This window comes from Sciurus vulgaris (assembly GCF_902686455.1).
Source record: "Sciurus vulgaris genome assembly, chromosome: 15".
Lineage (NCBI taxonomy): Eukaryota > Metazoa > Chordata > Mammalia > Rodentia > Sciuridae > Sciurus > Sciurus vulgaris.
Window position 1 is genome coordinate 72,442,147 of NC_136476.1, and position 22,079 is coordinate 72,464,225.

General features: G+C 41.8%; 1 protein-coding gene across 1 annotated transcript in view; it reads left to right on the top strand.

Moving 5' to 3' along the window:
• Nucleotides 1-22,079, top strand: part of PAPPA (pappalysin 1) — a gene marked incomplete at its 5' end in the record, with an annotated part of 230,832 nt that overhangs the window by 75,643 nt on the left and 133,110 nt on the right. Inside the window, one exon of the mRNA XM_079113401.1 lies at nucleotides 2,697-3,195. Coding sequence (XP_078969527.1) covers nucleotides 2,697-3,195 — 499 coding nt within the window. The remainder of the gene's footprint in view (nucleotides 1-2,696; nucleotides 3,196-22,079) is intronic.

The window sequence follows — 22,079 nt, forward strand, 5'->3', positions numbered from 1 at the left end:
TGGCTCCCCTTCTCTCTCAACTGTCCTCTTTGCTTGGAATGTCTCTCCCCACCAAGATTTTCCTTCTTAGTTCCTCCTTCCTTTTCAGGACCAAGCTTCATATATTTGTGAGCATTTATTAGCAATCTCATTTCATTTGCATTTTACAGCAACCCTGTGAGGTAGGTAACGTTACAGTAGGTAACAACGAGAAGCTGTATAGTTGACATTTTAACCCAACTTTCATTGCTTCAAAGCCTGGCATGCTGCCTGGACCAAGAGTATCACATAATATTCTACTCCCCACCAGGGATTACTTAACCATCTGAGTCTCAGTTTCCTCTTCTGTAAAAAGAGTTTCATAAGACCTGCGTCACAGACTTATTGCCAGGATGAAAAGAGCTGAGGCATGTAATGCATTTGGCCCAGTGCCCACATGCAGAGGATGCTCAATTCCTGGAGCCTGGTCTTATTGCAGGGATCGCCGCTTTGGTGATGGGTTGGACTTCATGACCCTTGCGGCTCTTCTTTACAACTAAGAGTCTGTCTCTCATAACCAGACACACATAAGCTTCACTAAGTTTGCTACTCCTGTTTACCTACTTGAACATAATGACCAGACTCACCTTCTTGTCCTTTGGAAAGCATTTGGTCCCTGTTGATTAACAAGAAACCAGGGAGGAAGGACGAGCCAAACAGATTTGTCATCTTTGCTCTCCTGTGGTTTCCCACCACTGATAGTCATTTTCTCCGAGGAAGGGAGAAAGATCATTTTATCCTTTGCCAATTCGGGGAGAAAGCCCACGGAGGGGGTGGGATGCTCACCTGGGACCCCCCTTCAGGCAGCAGGCTCCCATCCATGCTGTAACTACTTTTTTAAACTCTATATTCACAAGGTGGAAGGTTTCACATTAACAAGTATTGATGGAGCATCTGCTGTGTTGAATGTATTAAGCAAAAACTCAATGGTATTACGTGAAATAGACCTGTAAAACAGACAAAAATGTAACCTATCCTGCAGGATTTTGATGACAGTCAGGTGAGTCCACTAATGGTTAGGGAGTGTGCTTCATATACTGTAAAGTCTTGCCCTTAATAATGTTGACTGAATGAAGAAATCATACGTGTGGACCCAGAAAAGCAAAGAGAGTCAGGAAGCCAGTGGGTTGGGGAGGAGACGGGGGAAGTCTTCAGCTGGGCAGGGAGTCTTATGCATGCTTTTCGTTTAAACCAAGGATTGCTTCTAGCCAGTGGTTGCTCTGAGTAATGAATGAACCCAGTCCAGGAGGCTTGGAGGGAATCTTGTATTTATAGCCATCTCTTGTTGTTTTGATGACTTCTATCTTTAAAAGTCTGCATTTGCCTTTCTCCCTTTCTTCTCTTCTTCATCTCCACTTGGTGTTTTCTCTCTTCCTCCTTGTCTTGGCAGAGGCAAGGAGGCTGGAGGCCTTTACAGCTTTCACTGGAGTGGCTTTCCCACCCCACATGGCTTTCTCGTGCTCATACAGTGCTGATTCCTAGCCTGGCTACCTGTACTTTGTGACGTTGCCAAAAGGTCTTTTCAAACAAAGATCACTTTTTTTTCCTTTTTGCTTTAGAATGTCCAGTATCCTCACCTCCACCACCACCAGGTACCACTGATACTGAAGATGCAAAGAAGTATGGCTGACAGTACAGCCTGAGTGTCCCCCATTCCACCCTCACCAGATGATCTGTATCTCTCACTCGACTCCTATAAGCAAATTAGAGCCAATGGCTGTGTTGAGTCTGGTTACTTTTCTCGGTAATGCAGAGAAAGGCTCTCTGAGGGTCTAGATGTGATTTCAGCACAGAAAAATTCAGAAGTCATGGCAGGCTGAGGTCAGTTGGGATGAGACATCATCTCCCTAGGGAAAGAGGAGAAGAATCCCTCTCTTTCCCCTCCTGGCCCAGCCCTCCCCTTCCTGAGTCAGACTGGACAGAGCTCAGAGAAACTCAGTGGTACGGGATGACCTCACGAAGGGAAAGGGAGGAAGAGAGATAAGGTGGCTCCAGAGCTTTCCAGCTCTGCTCTGTCCTTCATGAATGTTTCCTCCCAAATCCTCAGTCCAAGGGGTGGCTGCTATCCTTTCTCACCTCCTCTTTGCTCAGTGTTTTCTGGAGTTTCTCTCAGTCCAGTGTGTACCAAAGGCTATAATAGCACATGCACATGGATTCTAATGTATTTTAGTGACTCCTACTTTTGCTATGGAGAAGAAGAAACTGTATGGATTTCTGAGTGAGGCCAAGCTGATCTTGATACTTCCAGTTTATGACCTTGGTCAGTTCACTCCATATTTCGGAGCCTTATTTACTCACTTCAGAAATGAACCCTTGCAAAACTTAAACATGCTCATGGGACATATATGATTTTTTAGCAAATATGTGTCCCTTCCTTCTTTCCATGCTAAGGAGCAAAGTCTCCAAGTGAAAGATCAGGAAGGAAAGTTTGGGCATTGACTCAATAGTAAGACACTTACTTGAATGCAGTTTGACCCAATGTCTGGTAATTAATCTGAGGTGTGTTTTGCAGAGGTGGGGAGGGTTTGGGTGCTATGTATACAAAAGATTTCCCACAGCACTAGAATTCACTCTCCTTTTTCTATGTTCTCATCAGACCAGTCTCTTCTGCTGGAAACTTTGAGAACCAGAGTGAAGGTCTTGACTGAGGAACTCATTCCCTCCCATCTTCTCCATAGGTCATCCAGATGTGGAACAGCCCTGTAAGTCCAGTGTCCGCACCTGGAGCCCAAATTCAGCTGTCAACCCTCACACAGTCCCTCCAGCCTGCCCTGAGCCACAAGGCTGCTACCTCGAGCTGGAATTCCGGTACCCCTTAGTCCCCGAGTCTCTGGCTATCTGGGTGACCTTTGTCTCCTCCGACTGGGACTCTAGTGGAGCTGTCAATGACATCAAACTGTTGACTGTCAGTGGAGCGAACATCTCCCTGGGCCCTCAGAATGTTTTCTGTGACATCCCACTGACCATCAGACTCCAGGATGTGGGCGAGGAGGTGTATGGCATCCAGATCTACACATTGGATGAACATCTGGAGATCGATGCTGCCATGCTGACCTCCATTGCAGACAGCCCACTCTGCCTGGAGTGTAAGCCTCTGCAGTATAAGGTGGTCCGGGACCCTCCTCTCCAAGAGGACGTGGCATCTCTCCTGCACTTCAATAGAAGATTCAAAGACATGTAAGTACACCTTCTTGATAGGAGGCTGCTCAAGTCAGCAGGTTGTGGAAGGATGTTCAGAGGGTCAGAAGACCTGGAGTGGAAAGGAAAAGTTCCTCGTGGCTCTAATCACTTCTTGGGATTGTAGAATTGTCTCAACAAAGCAGAGTTGATGTGGTAGGAAGGGTGATGGGAGAGGAACTAGGAGGCTTGAATATGGTGATGTTTCTGATGTTTGACCCTAAGTCTCACTTACCTATGAAACTTAGCCTCCCCATCAGTAAATGAATGAGGGTGGATGTGAATAGCCATAAGAAACTCATTTATTACTAATGAAGGTGGGAGAACCTAAGTTTGCTAATGATTTCCTTTTTATATGAGGTTGCAGCAGATACAAACATTCCGATTGCTTTTTTGGTGAATGGAAAGGGGTTGAGATTACAGCTGACTGGTGTGGGAATTGGGCATACTCCTGAGTATTTGCATAAAAGGTTTGTGGGACCATGCATGTTGTTGCATCACAGTCCTTGTTTTTGTCTCATTCGCTGAGATGGAAAAGAGGTCCAAACCTCTTTGATCCTTAAGGGTCTTTGCAGCTCTAGGGGTCCATGGGGGGTGCTCAATGCTTTTATGTAACATAGTGCTTGTCTTTAATAGTCACTTTTAAAACCAGCTCTCCATCACTTCCTCCCAAGCATATCCAGGATTTACGCTTTATGTGGAAGGCCATCCTTTGAGGAAGTTATTAGTGATTTTTCTGTGTCGCAGACAATGGGCTAAGGTCTCTTCATCTTTTACTCATTTCATTCTCTCCACAATGACATTTTTCAAAGGAGGAAACTGGAGCTTAGAGATGTTAAGTCATTTGTCTGAGAACATGGGGTTAGGAAGCAGTGAGATCAGGGCCGCCTTTCCTCCCAACACCTAAGCCAGTGTACTCAGCCTGAGTTGAAACAGAGTTGTGATTCCAACTTCCCCTTTAGTCTGAAAATGATAGAGCCTTAGCAACCTAGAATGATCTAAGCTGTCAATCACCAAACATGTATCAAATACCCACTATGAACGGGGGGACCACTTTGAATACTGGAAAGAACCATAATTCAGGATTCAGACCCTTTGTGGCGTCTAGTCCCAGCTGGTCCTCTTACTAATGTCAGATAAATCACTCAATCTGTTTGAGCCTTAATTTCTCCTGTGTATGATGAAAATCTCCAAGTCCATGGTTTCTGTAAGCCTTTTGTGGCTCTTTATTTGGTTCTAAGATGATATAAAACACAATCTCTGCTCTGTCTACTTGAAAATATTTACTCAGCCAATCATTAATGGAAACCAAGTTCTGGAAGGAAACTTTTAATCTTTTTAAGAGACAGAACCACTTTCAAACACTTTACCAGCACTTCCTTTTACATGCCTGCAATTAATGTGCACATCTCAAGCAAACCCTTACCCATGCATTGAATCCGAGATGAAGAACATCTGGTTAAGAACTCAGAGGGAGCACTTGGTTTGTGTTTGAGAATGTACTTAAAATTTAAAGGATCGTCTTGCCTTGAAAATATTCCATAACCCTGTCTCTTCCATCTCCTCACTTGTCTGGAGTGGTAAGGTTCTATAAATATGCATCCACTTAAAATTTCTTTATAAAACAATGGAGGAAAGAAATAATAGATGTCTTAAAACCTCAGTTTAAACACAGCTTTCATTTTTTGCCTTGATTTATGAGCCTGTGAGAGCTGACATGAGTTGATAAGTGTGGAATGGTAGAAATTAAACAGAAGTAAAAGTACCCTGAGTTCTATTCTTAGCTAAGTCACCGACTTGCTCTACTATCTTAGGTGAATCACTTACTCTTTCTGGTCTTTAAATGCCTTAACTCTACAAGGAGGAAGATGTACCAGGGAAGTGATTCTCAAACTTGGCTGCCTACCCCAAAAAGTTGGATTATTTTTAAATTTCCTGAGTCTCACCCTCTATCCCTCTTGCCCTCCTCCCAGGTATTGATTTTATCAGGAAGAATGAGGCCAGACCATTAGGAATTTTAAAATCTCACCAGGCAATTACAACATGCAACCAAGCTGCAGATCCACTGCCCTCAAATGAGTTCTCAAAGTATGAACTCAGTCCAGTCAGATCTATAGCACTTGGGAACTTCCAAAGGACAGGTTCTCAGGCCCCAGTCCAGCCTGTGAATCAGAATTTCTGTGTGCAGGGTGTCTCCAGGTGATTCCAGTTAAAGTTTAATAGCTACTGCTCTGAGTGAACTCTGAGGTCCAGGAATCTTCAAGTTCTTTCCTGCTCTCAAAACTACTCATTTAATTTACAAGCATGCATTGAGAACCTCCTTTGTGCCAGAGTCCATACTGGGAGCTGGGAGTCAGAAGGAAGACTCAGTTTGGGCCCTTTCCTGAAGACACTCAACTTGAGTGCTGAGGACCTTGTCCCCTTGGTGGAAAGCCAGTGCCTGTGTCCATTTGCTTTCAGAACTACTGTCCAACTCCACAAGCTTCTCCACCATTTGTGCACCAAATGTTTCTTTATAGCCCCTCCAGTGTGACAGGCACAAGGGCTGGACTGAGACACCAATGTACCTTCTTTTTCTTTCTTGAGTCCCAAAGAGTTCATTAGAGACCTGGGCTGGGCTTCCTGACCTTAATACTTCAAATCTCAGAAAATAAAGGAAAACACATCATTTCTTTCCAAGTCAACCTACCATTTCAACTCCTTTATCTCTGGGTAATTTTAGTTCTGAACCCCACCACAAATACCTCTTTGTGTGTGTGCGTATATGTGTATGAGTATTTTGCTGCTTTAACATTTTTTCCATATCAAGTAAATTGGCTTCTATACAAGTTCTATATAAAGACTGTTTTGGAGAAAAAGAGGAGAGAGGGGGAAAAAAATGCCTTCTTTTTCTTCCCTGACTCAACCCATTACGTGATTCCCTTTGACCTTTGTCTTCATTTTTTTCTCTCAACAAAAATATTTATTCTTTCTGTTATCTACACTAGAGATAGTTTCCCAAGGTATGACATTGATGAAGGGAGAGCCTTCTGTGCTTACCCCATGGAAGTTTCTGGTAGACTGATTACTTTTGGCTAGGACAAGGAAGAAATGTGGAATGCCTCCATTTCCCTTAAGCCAAAACCTCTCCAGTGAATAAGAACTGACACTATCAAAAGGAAAGGGACCAGTGCCAACTCTGCCCTAACTCACCACACAACATCAAGACCCAGTGCTTCACCTTTTGGGGCCTCAGTTTCCATAGTTCTAACATGAGGGGACAACATATTGAGCTCCTTTCTATGGCAGACACCAGAGAAGGTGTCTCAGAAGACAGGAAACTCATATACTTTTTTGTAATCAAAGGGATTTAATAGGGATTATACATCAAAATCAGTGTCCAAGGGACCCTTGTTGGCTCTGGATGACCTCCTGAAATGTGTAGTCTGTACACAAGAGCAATAATAATGACAACAATTTACAATTTATTCTTCTGTATGTACCTCATAAATTCTTAGGAGGCAGGAGAGAAATTTGAAGCTCAAAGTGACTTGTCCAAACTCAAGCATCCAGTAATGACACAGCTAGGTTAAAAACCAGAACTCTGTTCTTTCCTAGTGCCCCACTCCATTTGAGAATTAGCATCTGCATATCAGAGAAAACATTTGGCTTTTGGTTTGGGAGCGTTGGCTTATTTTGCTTATATTCTCCATCTCCATCCATTTACTGGCAAATGCCATAATTTCATTCTTCTTTAAGACTGAGTAATAGTTCATCATATATATATATATATATATATATATATATATATATATCTCACATTTTTTAATCCATTCATCTGTTGATGGGCACCTAGGTTGGTCTCATAGTTTAGCTATTGTGAATTAAGAACTATAAACACTGATGTGGCTGCATTACTTTATTATGGTGATTTTAAGTCCTTTGGATATAAATCAAGAAGTGGAAGAGCTGGGTCAAATGGTGGTTCCATTCCATGTTTTCTGAGGAATCTTATTTTATGTTAGGTAGAGGTGAGTGAAGGGAGGGGAGGGGCATGAGAGTAGGAAGGTAGTAGAACGAATCAGACATTATTACCCTATGTACATATGTAACTATTTGACCATTGGGATGCTACATCATGTATAATCATATGAATGAGAAATTATACTCCATTTTATATGATGTATCAAAGTGCTTTCTACTGTCAGGTATTACTAATTAAATTTTTTTTAAACCAGGACTAATTTCAAATTTTACTCTCCTAATTACTGTGCAATGCCACCTCCCCCCGAAATAATGTGAAGGCAGAGTTTTAGAATTGAGGAATGCTTTTAATATGGCCAAAGTTCCAGAGTTATCAGGTAGAAGGCAGGATTACAAGTGAAAGACCCCTGGCCCAGAGTCAGCGCCCATGACCTTCCCTTGGGGTCTGAAAACCCAAGTTACACAGCCAGGTCTTTATGTTCCTGGCTGGGAGGAAAGAGTAGAGAACCTTTTGTTTTTTAACTTTTCTATCTAAGTATATTAAGCACTGTGCTCCATGGTCTGTATGGAATCTGCAACTTTCTTCAAAAAAGTGAGACTCTGAACAAAACTAAGCCAGAGATAGATAAATAGATGATAGAGAGTAGATAGAAGATAGATAGATAGATGATCAAAGAAAATGAAGTATGAATCAAACCAGGAACAGTTAATAGCACCTTACTCTTATTATTCATCTGTCCCATTCATTCATCAATTCATTCAATCAGTCTTCACTGTGACGTTCTGTGTGAGGAAATGGTGTCCCAGTGGTGGCCACGTCTCCAGGTGCTCATACTCTGTGGGAGAAGGTGTTCACTGGAAGCAGTATCGTTACAGTGGATTACACTCTGATGGAAGAAACAGAGACAGTCAGAGGCTGGTTTGGATTTGGGAGGATGGAGGTCTAGGCTTAGAACTAGAATCTAAACTCCTCGAGGATTGGACCTTGTTGCCTGTCTGTCTATGATGCTTTCCAAGCACCTAGAACACTTTTAGGCACAAATTAGGTACTCAGTAAATATCTTTTAGTGGACCTGGATTGCAAACTCAGAAAAGGGACATGAATGGAAGAGTCTACACAACTATCAAGTGGCAAAACTAGGTTCTGTATGAAGAGCTATCAATTGCAAAGTTAGTGCTCTCAATTGTTCATTCTCTGGTTAAACAAATATGTTTGCATTACATATTTTGTTAGTGCCTCTCTATTCTTAGTATCCTCAATTTAGAGCTAGAAATATTTTTAAGAAGTCACTTCTCCCAACTAGTTTGTGTATCCAGGTGTATTAATCTATTAATTTTTCTCTCACATTCAGCCCTATTAAACTGCCAGCCCATTCTCTACCTATTTTACCCCACCTCCTTGGCTTTCAATGTAATTTCTAGAGGAAATGAATAAACAAAAGGAAAGGATACAGCATAGGATCTGGATGGACATTCTTGTCACTGTTAAATCCAAATTTCACAAAGCAGATCCAGAATTCTTCCTGCGGATTCCAAATGCTCAGAACCATCATCAATAAAAAAAAATACCTGAGTTCATTCTCAATTAATTTGCTCAAAAATATTTGTTGCTTCCTACCTGAACTCAGCGACATCCTAGCCACTACAGATACAGTGATGAGTGAAGTCAGAAAAGTCCTTGCTTTTATTGATTCTTATAATTTAGTTGGGGTAGACAAAAAAGAAACATGTGATTGCATAATATCCTATTTGGACAGATTCGATATGTGATTCCATATTAAGTATTTGGAAAATTTATCCTAACTCAGGGTCAGTGGAAGACACGGGTGGCTCATGCATGCGGTTTCCATGGCTCTCAGGCTGAGTCAATTCATTACTTTACTAAACCCCATTTCTTTTTCTAGATCCTTCTGTTCACCATCCAGTCTTCCATTCTTTGTTCTTGTGTATGTTCATTTGCTCATTCATCCACCAAAGAGTGAGACTCTAATGTAACCATGTTCAGTAATACTTGTTCCATGTAACCAGTGTAACTAGTGTGTGTTCTGTGCCAGGCACTATGCTAGAACTAGATGTGCAGCTCTAATTGATGAGATATCACCCCTGACTTTAGAACCATGCCTTAAAAGTGGGGATATAGACAAAGCATCAGGTGATGATACTGAAGCATGAAAACTGTTATTGTGTAAGGGGAACAAGGGGGAAAACACAGAGAGGGCGTGTAACCCAGACTGAGTGGGTAAGGTTGGCTTCCTGGAGGGAGTGACGTCTATACCAACCTGAAGGACATGTAACAGTTGATCACTGAAGAGATTCACCAGAATGCAGATGACTGGAACTGAGTGGATGCTCAGTAAACATTGATAAGTGAATGGATGGATGAATGGATGGATGAGTGAATAAACTATAGTCCCCAGCAGAAGTGCATGCTCAATCTCAGATCAAATGTGGGGCTTTGAGGTGGAAATGGAGTAGTTTAGCTCACCTATCCACTTCAGTTCCTACATGTACTTCTTACTTCTTTTTTAGCTACCTAATGGTAATCCAGAAAACAAATACACTCCAGGCTGTTTAGCCAAACTCCTAATGATGGGCACTGAGGTTATTTCACAGGTTTTTTCTATTATGAATAGACATGAATAATATTTCTATTACTTTTCTCTTTCCAGCAGAAATGTTGTAGTAAGTGTTCTTGTACAAACCTCCCCCTGAGCACAAGAATTTCTCTAGTATTGGTACTGAGACTGAATTGCTGGACCGTAAGCTGTGGGTCTTTTTCAACTTAGTGGACACAACTGTGACATTCTGAGAGGGTGAAGTAGCTTACACAAAACCAGCTGTCTGCAGCAAGATCTGCTGGTCTATGCTGTCCCTGCTTACTGTTTGGTACATGAGGAGTACTTTATCTTTGACCATTTATTTGTTGGGTGAGATATGGCTTCTCATTGCCATTCTTGTTATGTGCTGCTTGCTTCCCCCTCCTCATCCTGCTTTTGGTACAAGGATTGAATCCAGGGGCAGTTAACCACTGAACCACATCCCCAGCCCTTTTTATTTTGAGACAAGTTCTTGCTAAGTTGCTTAGGGCCTCACTAAGTTCCTGAAGCTGGCTTTGAACTTGTCATCCTCCTGCCTCAGCCTCCTGAGCCACTGGGATTACTGGGGTATGCCACCATGCCCAGCCTATGTGCTCTTCAGTGAGAAACTTTTCAAGTATTTCCAGAGTTTCTACATTTCCCCTTCTGTGATTTGTCTGTTAATATCCTTAAGATAGTTGTAGTCTTCAGTCTCTTCACATCTCCAGTTTTATATCTCTTACATAGGGATTTTAATGTTGGCTGTCCTGCGTGTCCATCAATGTAATTAGGATCTGGAGTGGAACAGGCAATCAAGAGGGAACTAGTATTTATGAAGAGGTTACTCTAAGTCATAATTTATGAATTGATATATTTGTTAAATGCTACTTTACTGCATTCCCTGTTCTGGGACATAGATCACGTTCTGAAGATAAAATAGGTAACAAAAGCCACCTCAGAGTCTGCCTAAATGTAGTCACTTTGTTAACCACACTCACAGGTAGTGCTAATATCATGACTACTAATAACTACCATATATTTTATTTAAGCCAACCAGTGAGGTGTAGGCATTAGCATGTTTAAGTGTTCAATAAGGAAACTGAGACTCAAGGAGGTAAAGTGTTCATTTAAAATCCCCAAGTTAGTAGATACTAGAGCCAAGTTTTACATCTTCTTTGTCTGACTTCCCCTGCCAAGAGGTGCACCTGGCAAACTAACCTGAGTATTATGGTGATGAACAGCCTAGGTCAAGGTGCTATCTTGATGGATGGAAAAAGTGAATGTTAAAACTAGTTTTTCTTGTTTCCAAAAGCAATTGAATAAACACACAAAAAAAGAGGAGTGAGCAAATTTTTTCATTTGTTTTTTGAGCATTTAAGCAGATGAGGAGGAGGCTTGAGGAAGTGTGGACGTTGTCAGACCAACGTGGTTTCTAGTAACCACTGCAGAACTGTGTCATCTGGGTTGGACCCCTTCCTGAGCAAGACCTTCACCCACGCCTGCCCAGCATGGTTCTACCTGCTTCTGAGGACCTGGTGGGAAGTGTCAGTAGTGAGAGCTGTTCCTCCAAGCCCAGAATGAATACCACTGTTCTCGGCTCAAACCAGATAGTGGGCAAAGTCTCAGTCTATTTCTGGAAGCCAGGCATCATCCACCCATGACTCCCTCACATGCGTCTTAGGCCAAGTACCTTTCAGAATGAAATACAGGTTCTGGGAATAGTAGGATAAGCAAAGGGGTTTGGCAAAATCAGTGAATCTCCAGGGTCAGAAGCAGCCATGCAAGTGCTGACTATCTCCATGTACTTTGAAGATTTCAAAAGACCCCCATTGGATTCTAACGCCACCAAAATCACTCTAAATTTCTATGGATCCATCTGATACCACCAGACTTGAAAGTGTCTGAGTCATTGCAGTTTCTTTTCTACAGTTAGGAGAAACTGAGACTCATAGAAGTTAAGAGTTAGTCACAAGGCTCTGTCGATAAATGCATTCATTTGCTTCATCATTCATTCTTGCTCCTTTAATAAGAGGTGACTACTGCATGTCAGTCTCAGTGCTGACCCTGTGATTCTGAATCCTAAAATCTTGCAGGAGAGAGAAGATGAATAGAAGCATACCTAATCATTATAATAGTAAACTGAGAAATAATATCATGAGAGGCTAGATAGAATACAATCCCCCCTTAAGTTAAAGTAGGATATATGGAAGATGAGAGAGAGGGATAAGCAAGGGCTATAAATGAAGGGGTTGATGGTGTGTGGTAAGGAGTTTAGATTCATTCATCTCAAAATAGAGGCTCTAAACCAATCAGATCTCTTCTTTTATAGTATTGCTGTGGATGCTTGGTAAAGAAAGGATTGAGAAAGGGTGAGAGAGTTCCAGTCAAAATTAGTGCTAAAACCCAAAGCAGAAAATGTAGTTACTTGCTTACAGAAGTAAATTGGAGGTCCATTTTAAAAATAGAACTAATAGGATTTGGTGGTGTGTTGAATGCGAAGGGTTTAAGAAAATAAGGGTTGTTCAATGAATCAAGTTTCTGGTTTGAGTATCTGGAATGAGAGACTGTTATTTCCAAAAGCAGGAGAAATAGATTTTGATATAGCATTTTGTTAGGGGCTGGGGTAGGTTAAGAGCTCAGTCTTAGACATATTTTATTTGAGATACCCAAGAGGCTTCTAAAAGTAGATGCTAAAGGGGATGTAGAATACACAGGACTGGGTCTGCTCAGGACCTGTGCAGATACCACAGAGCCCAGCTCTACTCAGAGGATGCTAAGCTACCTCCTCGAAGTACTCGAATCCTTCCCACAACCATAAAGTTGCCATTCCACCCAGTAGTGTCTGTCTCACATCTCCCTGCAGCAGACTGTTAAAGACAGAAGAATCCCCGTGCTTCTGATGCCCTCCACATCCTTCTGAGACTGGGATGGATTTTTATGAAATTAAATAAGGAAATAAATCATCAAACAAAGAAATGGGTAAATAAATAAATAATAAAAGAAATACTTTGTATGGAAATTATGGGTGGTTATTGGGACTTTTCCTGGTTTAGAATGATTTTTAAAGGCCTTAAGAAGGATTTCCAAATGTATATTTGAATGAATTCCCCAAGTGCATCAAACCATTCTAAGTGTGATGATCCCTTAGTGACCCCAAGAAAGAGATGTTTTCCCCATTTCTTAGAATATGCTCAGAAAAGCTGCACAGCTAGTGCCAACACACTTTGCTTATTAAATGAGGGTTTGATGACTCTCAACTAGAATTTCTTTGTGTTATTATATGCATATAACATAACACATTGTAATCATATCCATAATGTATTGGCTATGTATTAGATGCTGTGTTGAACACTTTTAAATATTCTATCTCATTTAATCATTTCAAACTATCTTTTTGAGGCTTTATTATTAGCTTCACTTTCCAACTGGATAAATCAGTCTTTAAAAATTTTAAGAAAACTCTTCCAAGGAGTTAGAAGTGGGATTCTTAATGAAGATCTCCCACCTTTTGCCTGTCAGTAAACATTGACAAATAAACTGGAGTAAAAAGAAACTTACTGTCAAGCAGATCTAGTGGTCAGAATTGAGATTGGTCCTGCTCAGAGAGGATCAGGAACTAGACAAATAAGTCAAGTTTTAAAAAACAAGGAACATTACAGATTGGAGAGAAAATGGATATTATTACTAAGGGGAAGGGTATGATGAGTCCCTCCAAACAGGTTACACCACGTTACCACAGCAAAGATGCCTATACTAGTGATCAGAAAAACACAACTATTATGGTATGTTCAGATATTTCTGTAGATGTCTATAGATCAGTTGTTGCATGGGATATGAGCTCAAGTGAAGAGAAAGAAATGTCCTGGAGATTGTCAGAATGCTTTATATGCAATTGACATTTGAAAAAGCAAGAGTTTTCTTGTCACACCTCACAGGGCTGCCCTTCCAGAGGACGCTCCTTTGGAAAGCTCACGTAGTGAAATCAGGTTGCCATTGTGTCCTGGTGCTCACGGCTCCTTTGTTGTTTTCTATTCACCCTGGGAGTAGGCAGAGTAGACTGGACTTCAATTCCTGATTTTTAAGAAAACAAATAAATGAAGAAGAAAGAGAAAGAAAATAACAGCTGCCAGAGCCATTACAGATATGAGAAGAGTGGAGGAATTCAGCTCACACTGGGTATTGGCAAGAGAAGTGGACAAGATCCATTCAGTCTGTGCTTGGAGACATTGAGAATCAAGAGGGCAGGTCTCGCTGGGTTTATGTTGTGTCTCTTGAAATGAGAACCTCCGACATCACTTTAGAGATGCTGAGCTTCGAGTCAAGAGATCTGACTCACAGATCAGCATGCAACTGCCTTTCGGTGTGACCCTGTCCAGTTGTTTCAACCGTTGCTCCTTCCCCTGGACGGAGTAGGTATGATTCGTGACCAGATAGTCTCAGAAAGGGTGGCAGGAAAAAGTACTGAGATAATAGATTTGTAAGAACACAATGCAGCCTGGGAACTGTAAGAATTTCAATGTTCACAATTCTTCCTCTTGGTGGTATTCAGTAGGCTTGCTCTTGGCCAGCATCATACCAGAGAGTATGTGTGAGAGGAAGACCCTGGCATGCACATGAAGCAGTTTCCCACAAACTACCCAGAGTCACTGCAGTTCAGTGTTCAATGCTGGATTAGAAGAGCGAAAAGAAATGATTAATCTGTATATCTGAATTCGAGAAAATGAGGGGTGGGGAAGAACACCCTGTACTAGCCCTAGATCAGGAGACTTGGATTCCAAACTGGTGTCCTGAAATGTTGCTGTACCCCTGGGCAGTGGTCTCCTCATCTGTGGACCTGTGCCACCCTCTAGAAGTGAAGGGGCAGGAAGACAAAGGTCATTTCTAGTCTGATATCTTGTTTAGACCACCCTCAAGCTCATACCTGCACTGAGTCCATCTACTGCATTAAGGATGAAGGCAGCAGGTCACTTTCAGTAAGTCTGGGCTCTGAGCTTAGGGATTGGTGCAGTGGGACTCTCAGTCTGCCTCCTGTCTTGGCACTTTAAAAACTCTCCCTTTGAAATGACTTCATAATGTTTTGGTGCTTGTTCCCTAAGTGGCATTTGACCTGACAGTGAGATATTAGAGCTGGGAGATAGACAGCATTTACCTCATTGCCCTGTATCCTCAAGTTTCTCCAGGAAGGACAGACATGGAGTAGATGGTCATTATGTGTAATAAGTGCATGCATGCACAAGGAGTGAGTGAGTAAGCTCATGGCATGTCCTGAAGAGGTAAGAGACCCACAAGGCAGGTGCATTTGCTGCATCAAAGGTCTTTCTCTGAAGTTCTAAGGTGGATGAGTTACTAGTGGATCAAAGAACAAATGAGAATCTTATTGCATGGTCCCTTCTCCTCTTAGCAAGTTTGTTCTCTTATCCTTAAAGTGAACACATGGACCGCAAAGTGTAGTTGAGTCTGTCATTCATTCAGGGGGCATTTATTTAGCTCCACCTTTGTAACAGGCCCTGTATGCAGCAATGGAGATGAACAAGGCAATGAGGACAGTAACGGCCTTGTAGGAGCTGAATCCAGTCAGTGTGTAAAGTGACCAATAAAACAGAATGAGTGGTGTTATGTCAAGGGAAGTTCATGGACTAGGAGCTCCTTGCTCTGCTTAAGGGATCAGTGAGGGCCACCTGGAAGAGACGGCATCTAAATGAAGGTCAGAAAGGGAAGGGAGCTGCCTGCTCATGGTGCCTAGGAGTGACATTTGAAGGAGTTTGAGCAGATGGCCAGAGAGGTCGAGAGAGGACAAGTAACAACACTCCCAGAGTGCCATGCTAGAGGGTGTGAACTTCATCCTGAGAGGAGCGGGGACCATTGAGTGTTTTCAGGTGAGGTCCTGATGAGATTTTTGTTTCAGGATGTCTCTTTGTCTATGGATAATCTGGGTAGAGGTAGGGATGGAAGCAGAGAGCCTAAATGATAAGGGAGGAAGACAAGGTTGCAAAACTGAAGTGGGAAATGGTGGCACTGGTCCAGGTAGTCAAAGTGGAATAGAAAGACGTGAATGGAGGAGAGCGATGTTAATGGGATGGAAGACTGATGACCAATCAGAAGGAGGCTGTTAATGGGATAGAAGCCTGATGACCAATCAGAAGGAGGCTGTTAATGGGATAGAAGCCTGATGACCAATCAGATGGAGGCTGTTAATGGGATAGAAGCCTGATGACCAATCAGATGGAGGCTGTTAATGGCATGGAAGCCTGATGACCAATCAGAAGGAGGCAGGGGGGTAGGTTATGGAAGATGCCTCACTCGCACCACAGAAACAGAATGAAAGCAGAGATAGAGGCACATTTGGTTGGATTGAGAGGAGGACTAGCAGTTCAGAAGGGGCTTCCAGTTCCTGGCCTGTGAATTAGATGCAGACATGCACTCCGAACCCGAAACATTTTTGTGTAGAAATGCAGGAGCAATTGAGGTATGCATGTGCATCATTGGGAACATATATGTGTGTGCATGTGACATGCATGAGTGCTGTGTGTGCTTGTGTGCATGTGTGTACGTGTGTGTGTGTGTGTGCATGCGCACTGGGGGTAGGCAGGCAGGACCTGTGAGACCATCAGTTTTCATCATCTACTGATTCGCAAAGTGTAGTTCAATATTCTGGAAAGGTCCCTCAGGGGGTCGCGGGGTTAATCTTCCATAGCACTAATACCTATAACGTTACAAAGCTTGGGCTTTGTTTTCTACCCAGGATTAATCATTCACTCATGGGTTTTAACACAAGCCAGACACCACCTCACTGTGCCTTGTGCACAGCAATGCCAGTTGTCCTTCCGATGTCTGTTCTCAGTGTCGTCAGAGTGGGTAGGTTTTATTGTTGTTTTACCTCCTCCCAGCACCTTCAGTCTTCCATGAACTGAAAAGTTTGGTAAGTTCTACCCACAGATGTTTGTCAAAAATGCTAGGACGCTCTACTGTCCTGTTAACTTACACTATGACTTGGGGCTATTTACTCCTCTCCTCTGGGCTTTCATATCCTTCCCATAGTAGGTCAATTGGAGTAAGTGATATCCAAACTCATCCTTCTCTGGTTTCTGCATTATTGTTCTTGATCCTTCCTGAGCTGAGCTGCTTGTTTACAAATTCAGCCTCCAGAAATTTGGAGCCAAGAGAATTCTAAGATGCTGCAGCCTGCTTCTGTCCAGGAATTAGACTCGAGACTCTCAGACCTAGAAGGAAGCTGGCCAGACCTTTGGACTCACTCTTGAGCCTGGCTCTCTCTGATTGTAGGGATGTCTCCCTCCGTGGCTGGGAGTGAAATCATGGAGAGCTGACACAGGAACAACATGGCAGCTGGCGCGGTTGAGGGGGTGGTCTAGGAAATGAGAGAATACATTTGGCCAAGTTTGGAGTCCACGTGACCCTCCCAGAACCCTCATCTCAAAACAAACTCAACCCTTTAGGTTCAAGTTCTCCCTCTCATCAGAAATGTGACTTCCTGCTTCTAAGAAGGGCTTACAAAAGGGCTCAGAAGACTTCGTGGACATCAAATGGCTCTTACAAAATAATGTTTTGATGAGTTAAGTGTAAATGAATCAGAAACATAAGGATTACATTTTCCCCCAGTGCACATGGGTTTCAAAATTGAGGGGAAACGTAGTTTGCTAAGTGCGCGCCGCTTTCACCGAACCCAGAGCATTCATGGGGAGGGTGGGGGCAGAGAAGAAAGAGAAACCCAGCCCCCAAATGGTTTTAGATGTGGTGCCAAATTTGAAAATGCTGTTGGGCTTGCCCTCTGCCAGTAATAAAATTGCTGGCCACCCAGAGAGGCCACAGGGAGGAGAAAGGAGATTGCTTTCCCCACTGGCCCCTGGTCCTCAACAACTGTGTTCAGTTAGTGCCGCTCAATCACAGCTGTCACTGGGTCCCTGTGCTCGGCTCGCTGGCCCCAACTTGGCCTCGATTTTCACACTACGCAGCATGCCTGTTTACCTCCAACTGTATCTGGTATTTTGGCTTCCAGAGTCCTTGGCGACTGGTCAGCTTGTCACAAGCCCCTACTCTGTAATCAGGTGACCTGCCCATCACCAGCAGAATGTTTGGGGAAGCTGTCATACATCTCCTTTGGTTGCATTCAGGAAAAACAAGAGTTCCTTGTAGATGTTTTCCTCTCTCCCTTGGTTAATGCTATCCAGGTGTGGAGTTTTCCCCAAACTGGTAAATGTCTTCCCTTCAAATCTCAGCCTGACACAAATAACCAGTAAAATCTCAGGACAGCTGTTACCTTATCCCAGGATTTGAAACTCTGGGTCTTTTATAATTTCCACATTGTCCCTCCATTCTTTCCCTTGTGTTTTATTTCATTGCACCAAGAAAGTAGAAAATCATTTCAATTGGTGGTAAAAGATGATTTAAACAAAATAACAAAGGCCTTGGCTGCAAACGGTTAGTTTTATTAAATTTGCTACTGTGTTTTAAATTGGTACCAGGGTAAATCTTTGGACAATTATATCAAAGGCTGCTGGAATTAATCAGTTGCATGTATACATTTGCTTCTTTCTGAGCCTTCTACAAAGTGAGGCAGCATTGTTAAGGAAAACAAAAACATATTTTTTTTCCATTACCTGTGTGAGAAGGATGCACCCTATTTATCCCATTGGGGAAGAATTCAGAAGCCCAGTGGATTCTCAGATCCTTGTCCTCTAATTCATCATTTGTTGATTCCAGACCACGGGCTGGAGCTCACAAAAGTTACCAGGTGGAATAAGATGATGGATATTTTAGGACTAAAGGCCATTTTCCCAAACAAAGATTCTTTCTTGGCAGTGGGACCTCAGTGTGGCAGCTTTGCATTAGTGCGGGGGCGGGGGGCATCTACCGTGGAAAAGCTTTAGTCTAGCGAGTGCCTGGGCGTAGGAGGGAAGGTGGCCGTGGGCTACTCAAGACTAAATGTTGGTGCAGTATCTTCATTACTGTTAGCACATCTAAGCTCTGACTTCATTTATAGCTGCAATGGAGAGGGGGCTCAGAAATCCCTCCATTCAGTCCCCTGCTTTGGTTACAGTGGCTCTCTGTCTCTGGATGACTCCAGCCCCAGCATCTTGCCTCAGGGTCTCCCACCATCTCCTGCATACTCTCACCTGACTATTGTAGCAAAACTGTACCACTTCCTTTGGCTTATCCTGAAGTTGGATCTAAATGAACTGTCTTTTAGCTGAAAGGTTTGCCTGTGTCCCGTTCTGTGCGATTCCTACTGCTCAGAACATCATATTCATCACTGATGTCTTTTGACATGTCTCCCTGTGTGCACTTTCACAAATGATGAAATCATTCAATAACTATTGCTGAAAGCTTGCTGTGTACCAGGCACTATGGGAGAGACAGAGATTTTGCAGTGTGGGACCAAACTATTCTCTGTCTTTAACATACGCTGTTGTAGACAGGTATTCAACCTCTGCTGGTCAAAAATGTTCTTAGTTTTAAAATTAAGTATGGGATTCTAAGAACACTACCAGAATACTGACCTAATTCGAGTGTCAAAAAAAAAGTCTCTGAAAACTTTCTCATCCTTCCAAACACTATTTCTTCCTCTGTGTTAGTGATTTTCAAACTCTACCTTGTATTTAAAACTTATTGATCCTGGCTTATCCTACCTTTAACCCTTGAACTATTTCAGATCAATGGTATCTTCCTTCTTTGGGATCTTCACTTTGCCTAAACTCCATACTCTTTTTAATTGAACAGGAAAGGTGAGATCCAGAGAGGAAAACTGATCCAAAGTCACACACACACACACACACACACACACACACACACAGGAAAGCCAAAGCCATTTTTCCCTGACCTGTGGTCCAGAATCATTATGTCAGACTGCCTTTCAAGATAGTGCTTCCCAGGCTGGGATGTAGCTCAGTTGGTAGAGTGCTTGCCTCGCAAGTACAAGGTCCTGGGTTCGATCCCCAGCACCAAAAAAAAAAAAAAAAAAAAAAAAGATATTGCTTCCCAAGACAGGTGATGCTCTTTGTCCCAAATTCTTACCTACTACCCACCCCACCACCACCAGTACAAAGAAAGACCGTGGTGCCTGCCAGCCTGAACAGGAATGAGTTTCCTTTAAGAATTCTGGGTGATACTCATAGGAAATCAGAATCCAAGAATACAAGATTATCACACATAGGAAAAACACTGAGCATACATACATTTAATTATATGACTATTAAGATACAAATTCTTGCACCAAGACAAATCACAGCTCTAATGTCATTTAGAGAGGAAGGACATGCTATTTTAAGTTTTAGTTTCATTTAAATAAAATATGAAAACTTCTTGTAGAATGACAAAATTTGTTAGGTAAATTTATTTCTGCATTTCCCATCCCATGCGGGTGTTCCTCTCATCTCTCTACCTCCAGTATGGTCTTTCCACCTTTCCCCCTAAACCAGCTATCTATGCTGCTACCAAAGTGGTCTTCCAAATCAAATACTATATGTCAGTTCCCCAGAAAACAGCTCTCTCCTCCTTCTCTTGATGGGACTTCTTACCTTTCTCTACTCAAGATAGTATACTTTCTTGGGAAATCTAAAACCCTTCCTATCACTAGGGTGATACACCTCTGTACCCCTACAGTTCCCTACACTTTGGGGGCTTTGTCAAAGCCATCAATTTTAATATCTTTTCTTCTCTACAAGCCTCTGAACATCCTGAAGACAGGACCATATTTTATTCATCTTTGCATCCCAGAAACCTAAAATAACCTGAGATGACTTAGTGAATGCTATTGGGGTGGACAAGTAGATGAAATATGAAAGGATATAAATATATTCATTCAGAACTTGAAAAAATGATCAAAGCCATAAATATAATTTGATAGCATAAGACTAAGTAGCTGGATTGACTTCTTTTTTTCATGATCATTAAAGATGAAGTGATATAACAAATTTATAATCATATATTCATACAAAATTGTGTATGTGTGTCTGTGTGCTAAAATAATTTTTCTCTACTTTTATATACAAAAGTGAACTATACTTTAGTCTGGATTGCAGCTATTTTAAACACTAGAACCATGAAAGGGAGCTTAACCTATCTTCAAATAGTTTTAGAGTTCTGTATTCGATTGGATATTAATGAATGGCTTACTAATGTGTACTCACCCAAGAAGTCAGCTCAATGTCATGGGAAAGCCAAAGGGTCTAGAATCACTTAAATCCTGTTGCGAAATTATTTTCCTGGCATTGGGCAGATCACTGACCTGCCTTGAGCCTCAACTGAAAAATGGAAATAATTTTTACCTTTCAGGTTAATGTTAGAAATAATTTGTGAACATTTAGTGAACTATCTAATCCACAAAATATGTCAACTACAAGCATTCATCTGCATATTACAGAAAAAAGATAACAGATAAAACTAGAGTCCTTTAAAATGTATAACTGTGATCAGAAAAACAGAAAGAGATGATGCCAAGGGCAAGATACGCAAGAAAGCAGGTGGAGTGAAGAGCTGAACAGGTAAGCCTTGGATCTCAAGTCTTGTTGGTATAGTTTGAATAGGGAAAGCCATTACTTTTGGCCATTGAGTACCCTGGATATTCTTGCTTTTTCCAGAAAGAGAGATTTGACTCTGCAACTCTGCAAAGTACTGAGTTGAAACTAAGAAGTTCAAAACAAGATTAAAACCCCTGAAAATCTGTGTGCTTAGTGAAAGGGTGCACTAGGGGAGAATATATGTATGTGTATCTTAACAGCATGATAGTTCAAACTTCCTCGGACTATGATCTGAGTACAGGTATATAATCACTGTCGTATACCTCACAGTATCTGAAGATTGAATTTATACTACTCAATACGGTCTGGAAATGCTTGAGCCAAGGAATTAGCTGGAAAAATAATAGTTCTAGTTTAGTGATGTTCCAAGGATACCTAGAAATAAACACATAGTTAATCTGAGGCACATGATTCCCACAGATTAAAACCCACTAAACATGAGTTCATGCGTCAAAATTAAAAACACAAAAAAGTAACATAGGAGCTTTCTTTTTTAAAATCAAATTTGACTGATAACAAGAATCTGTATTATTTTTAGAAAAAAGAAAGAAAACTATAAAGTACAAGCTAATGATTAGATTTTTTAAAAAGAAGGGAAAATAGTGGAAATCAATCCAATAAATCTGAATAAAAGCAGAAAAGGAGGAAAAGAAGAAGTAAGCAAAGAGAATGAGAAATGGAAAGCACAAACAAAACTGGAGAAACAAATCTAACATAGCAATCATCATGCTACTCAGAGAAAAGTCAAGTGTGTGAAGATGGAGACTCCCAAATCAGATTTAATTGAAGTTTTGCCGAAAAGTTAAAGGTA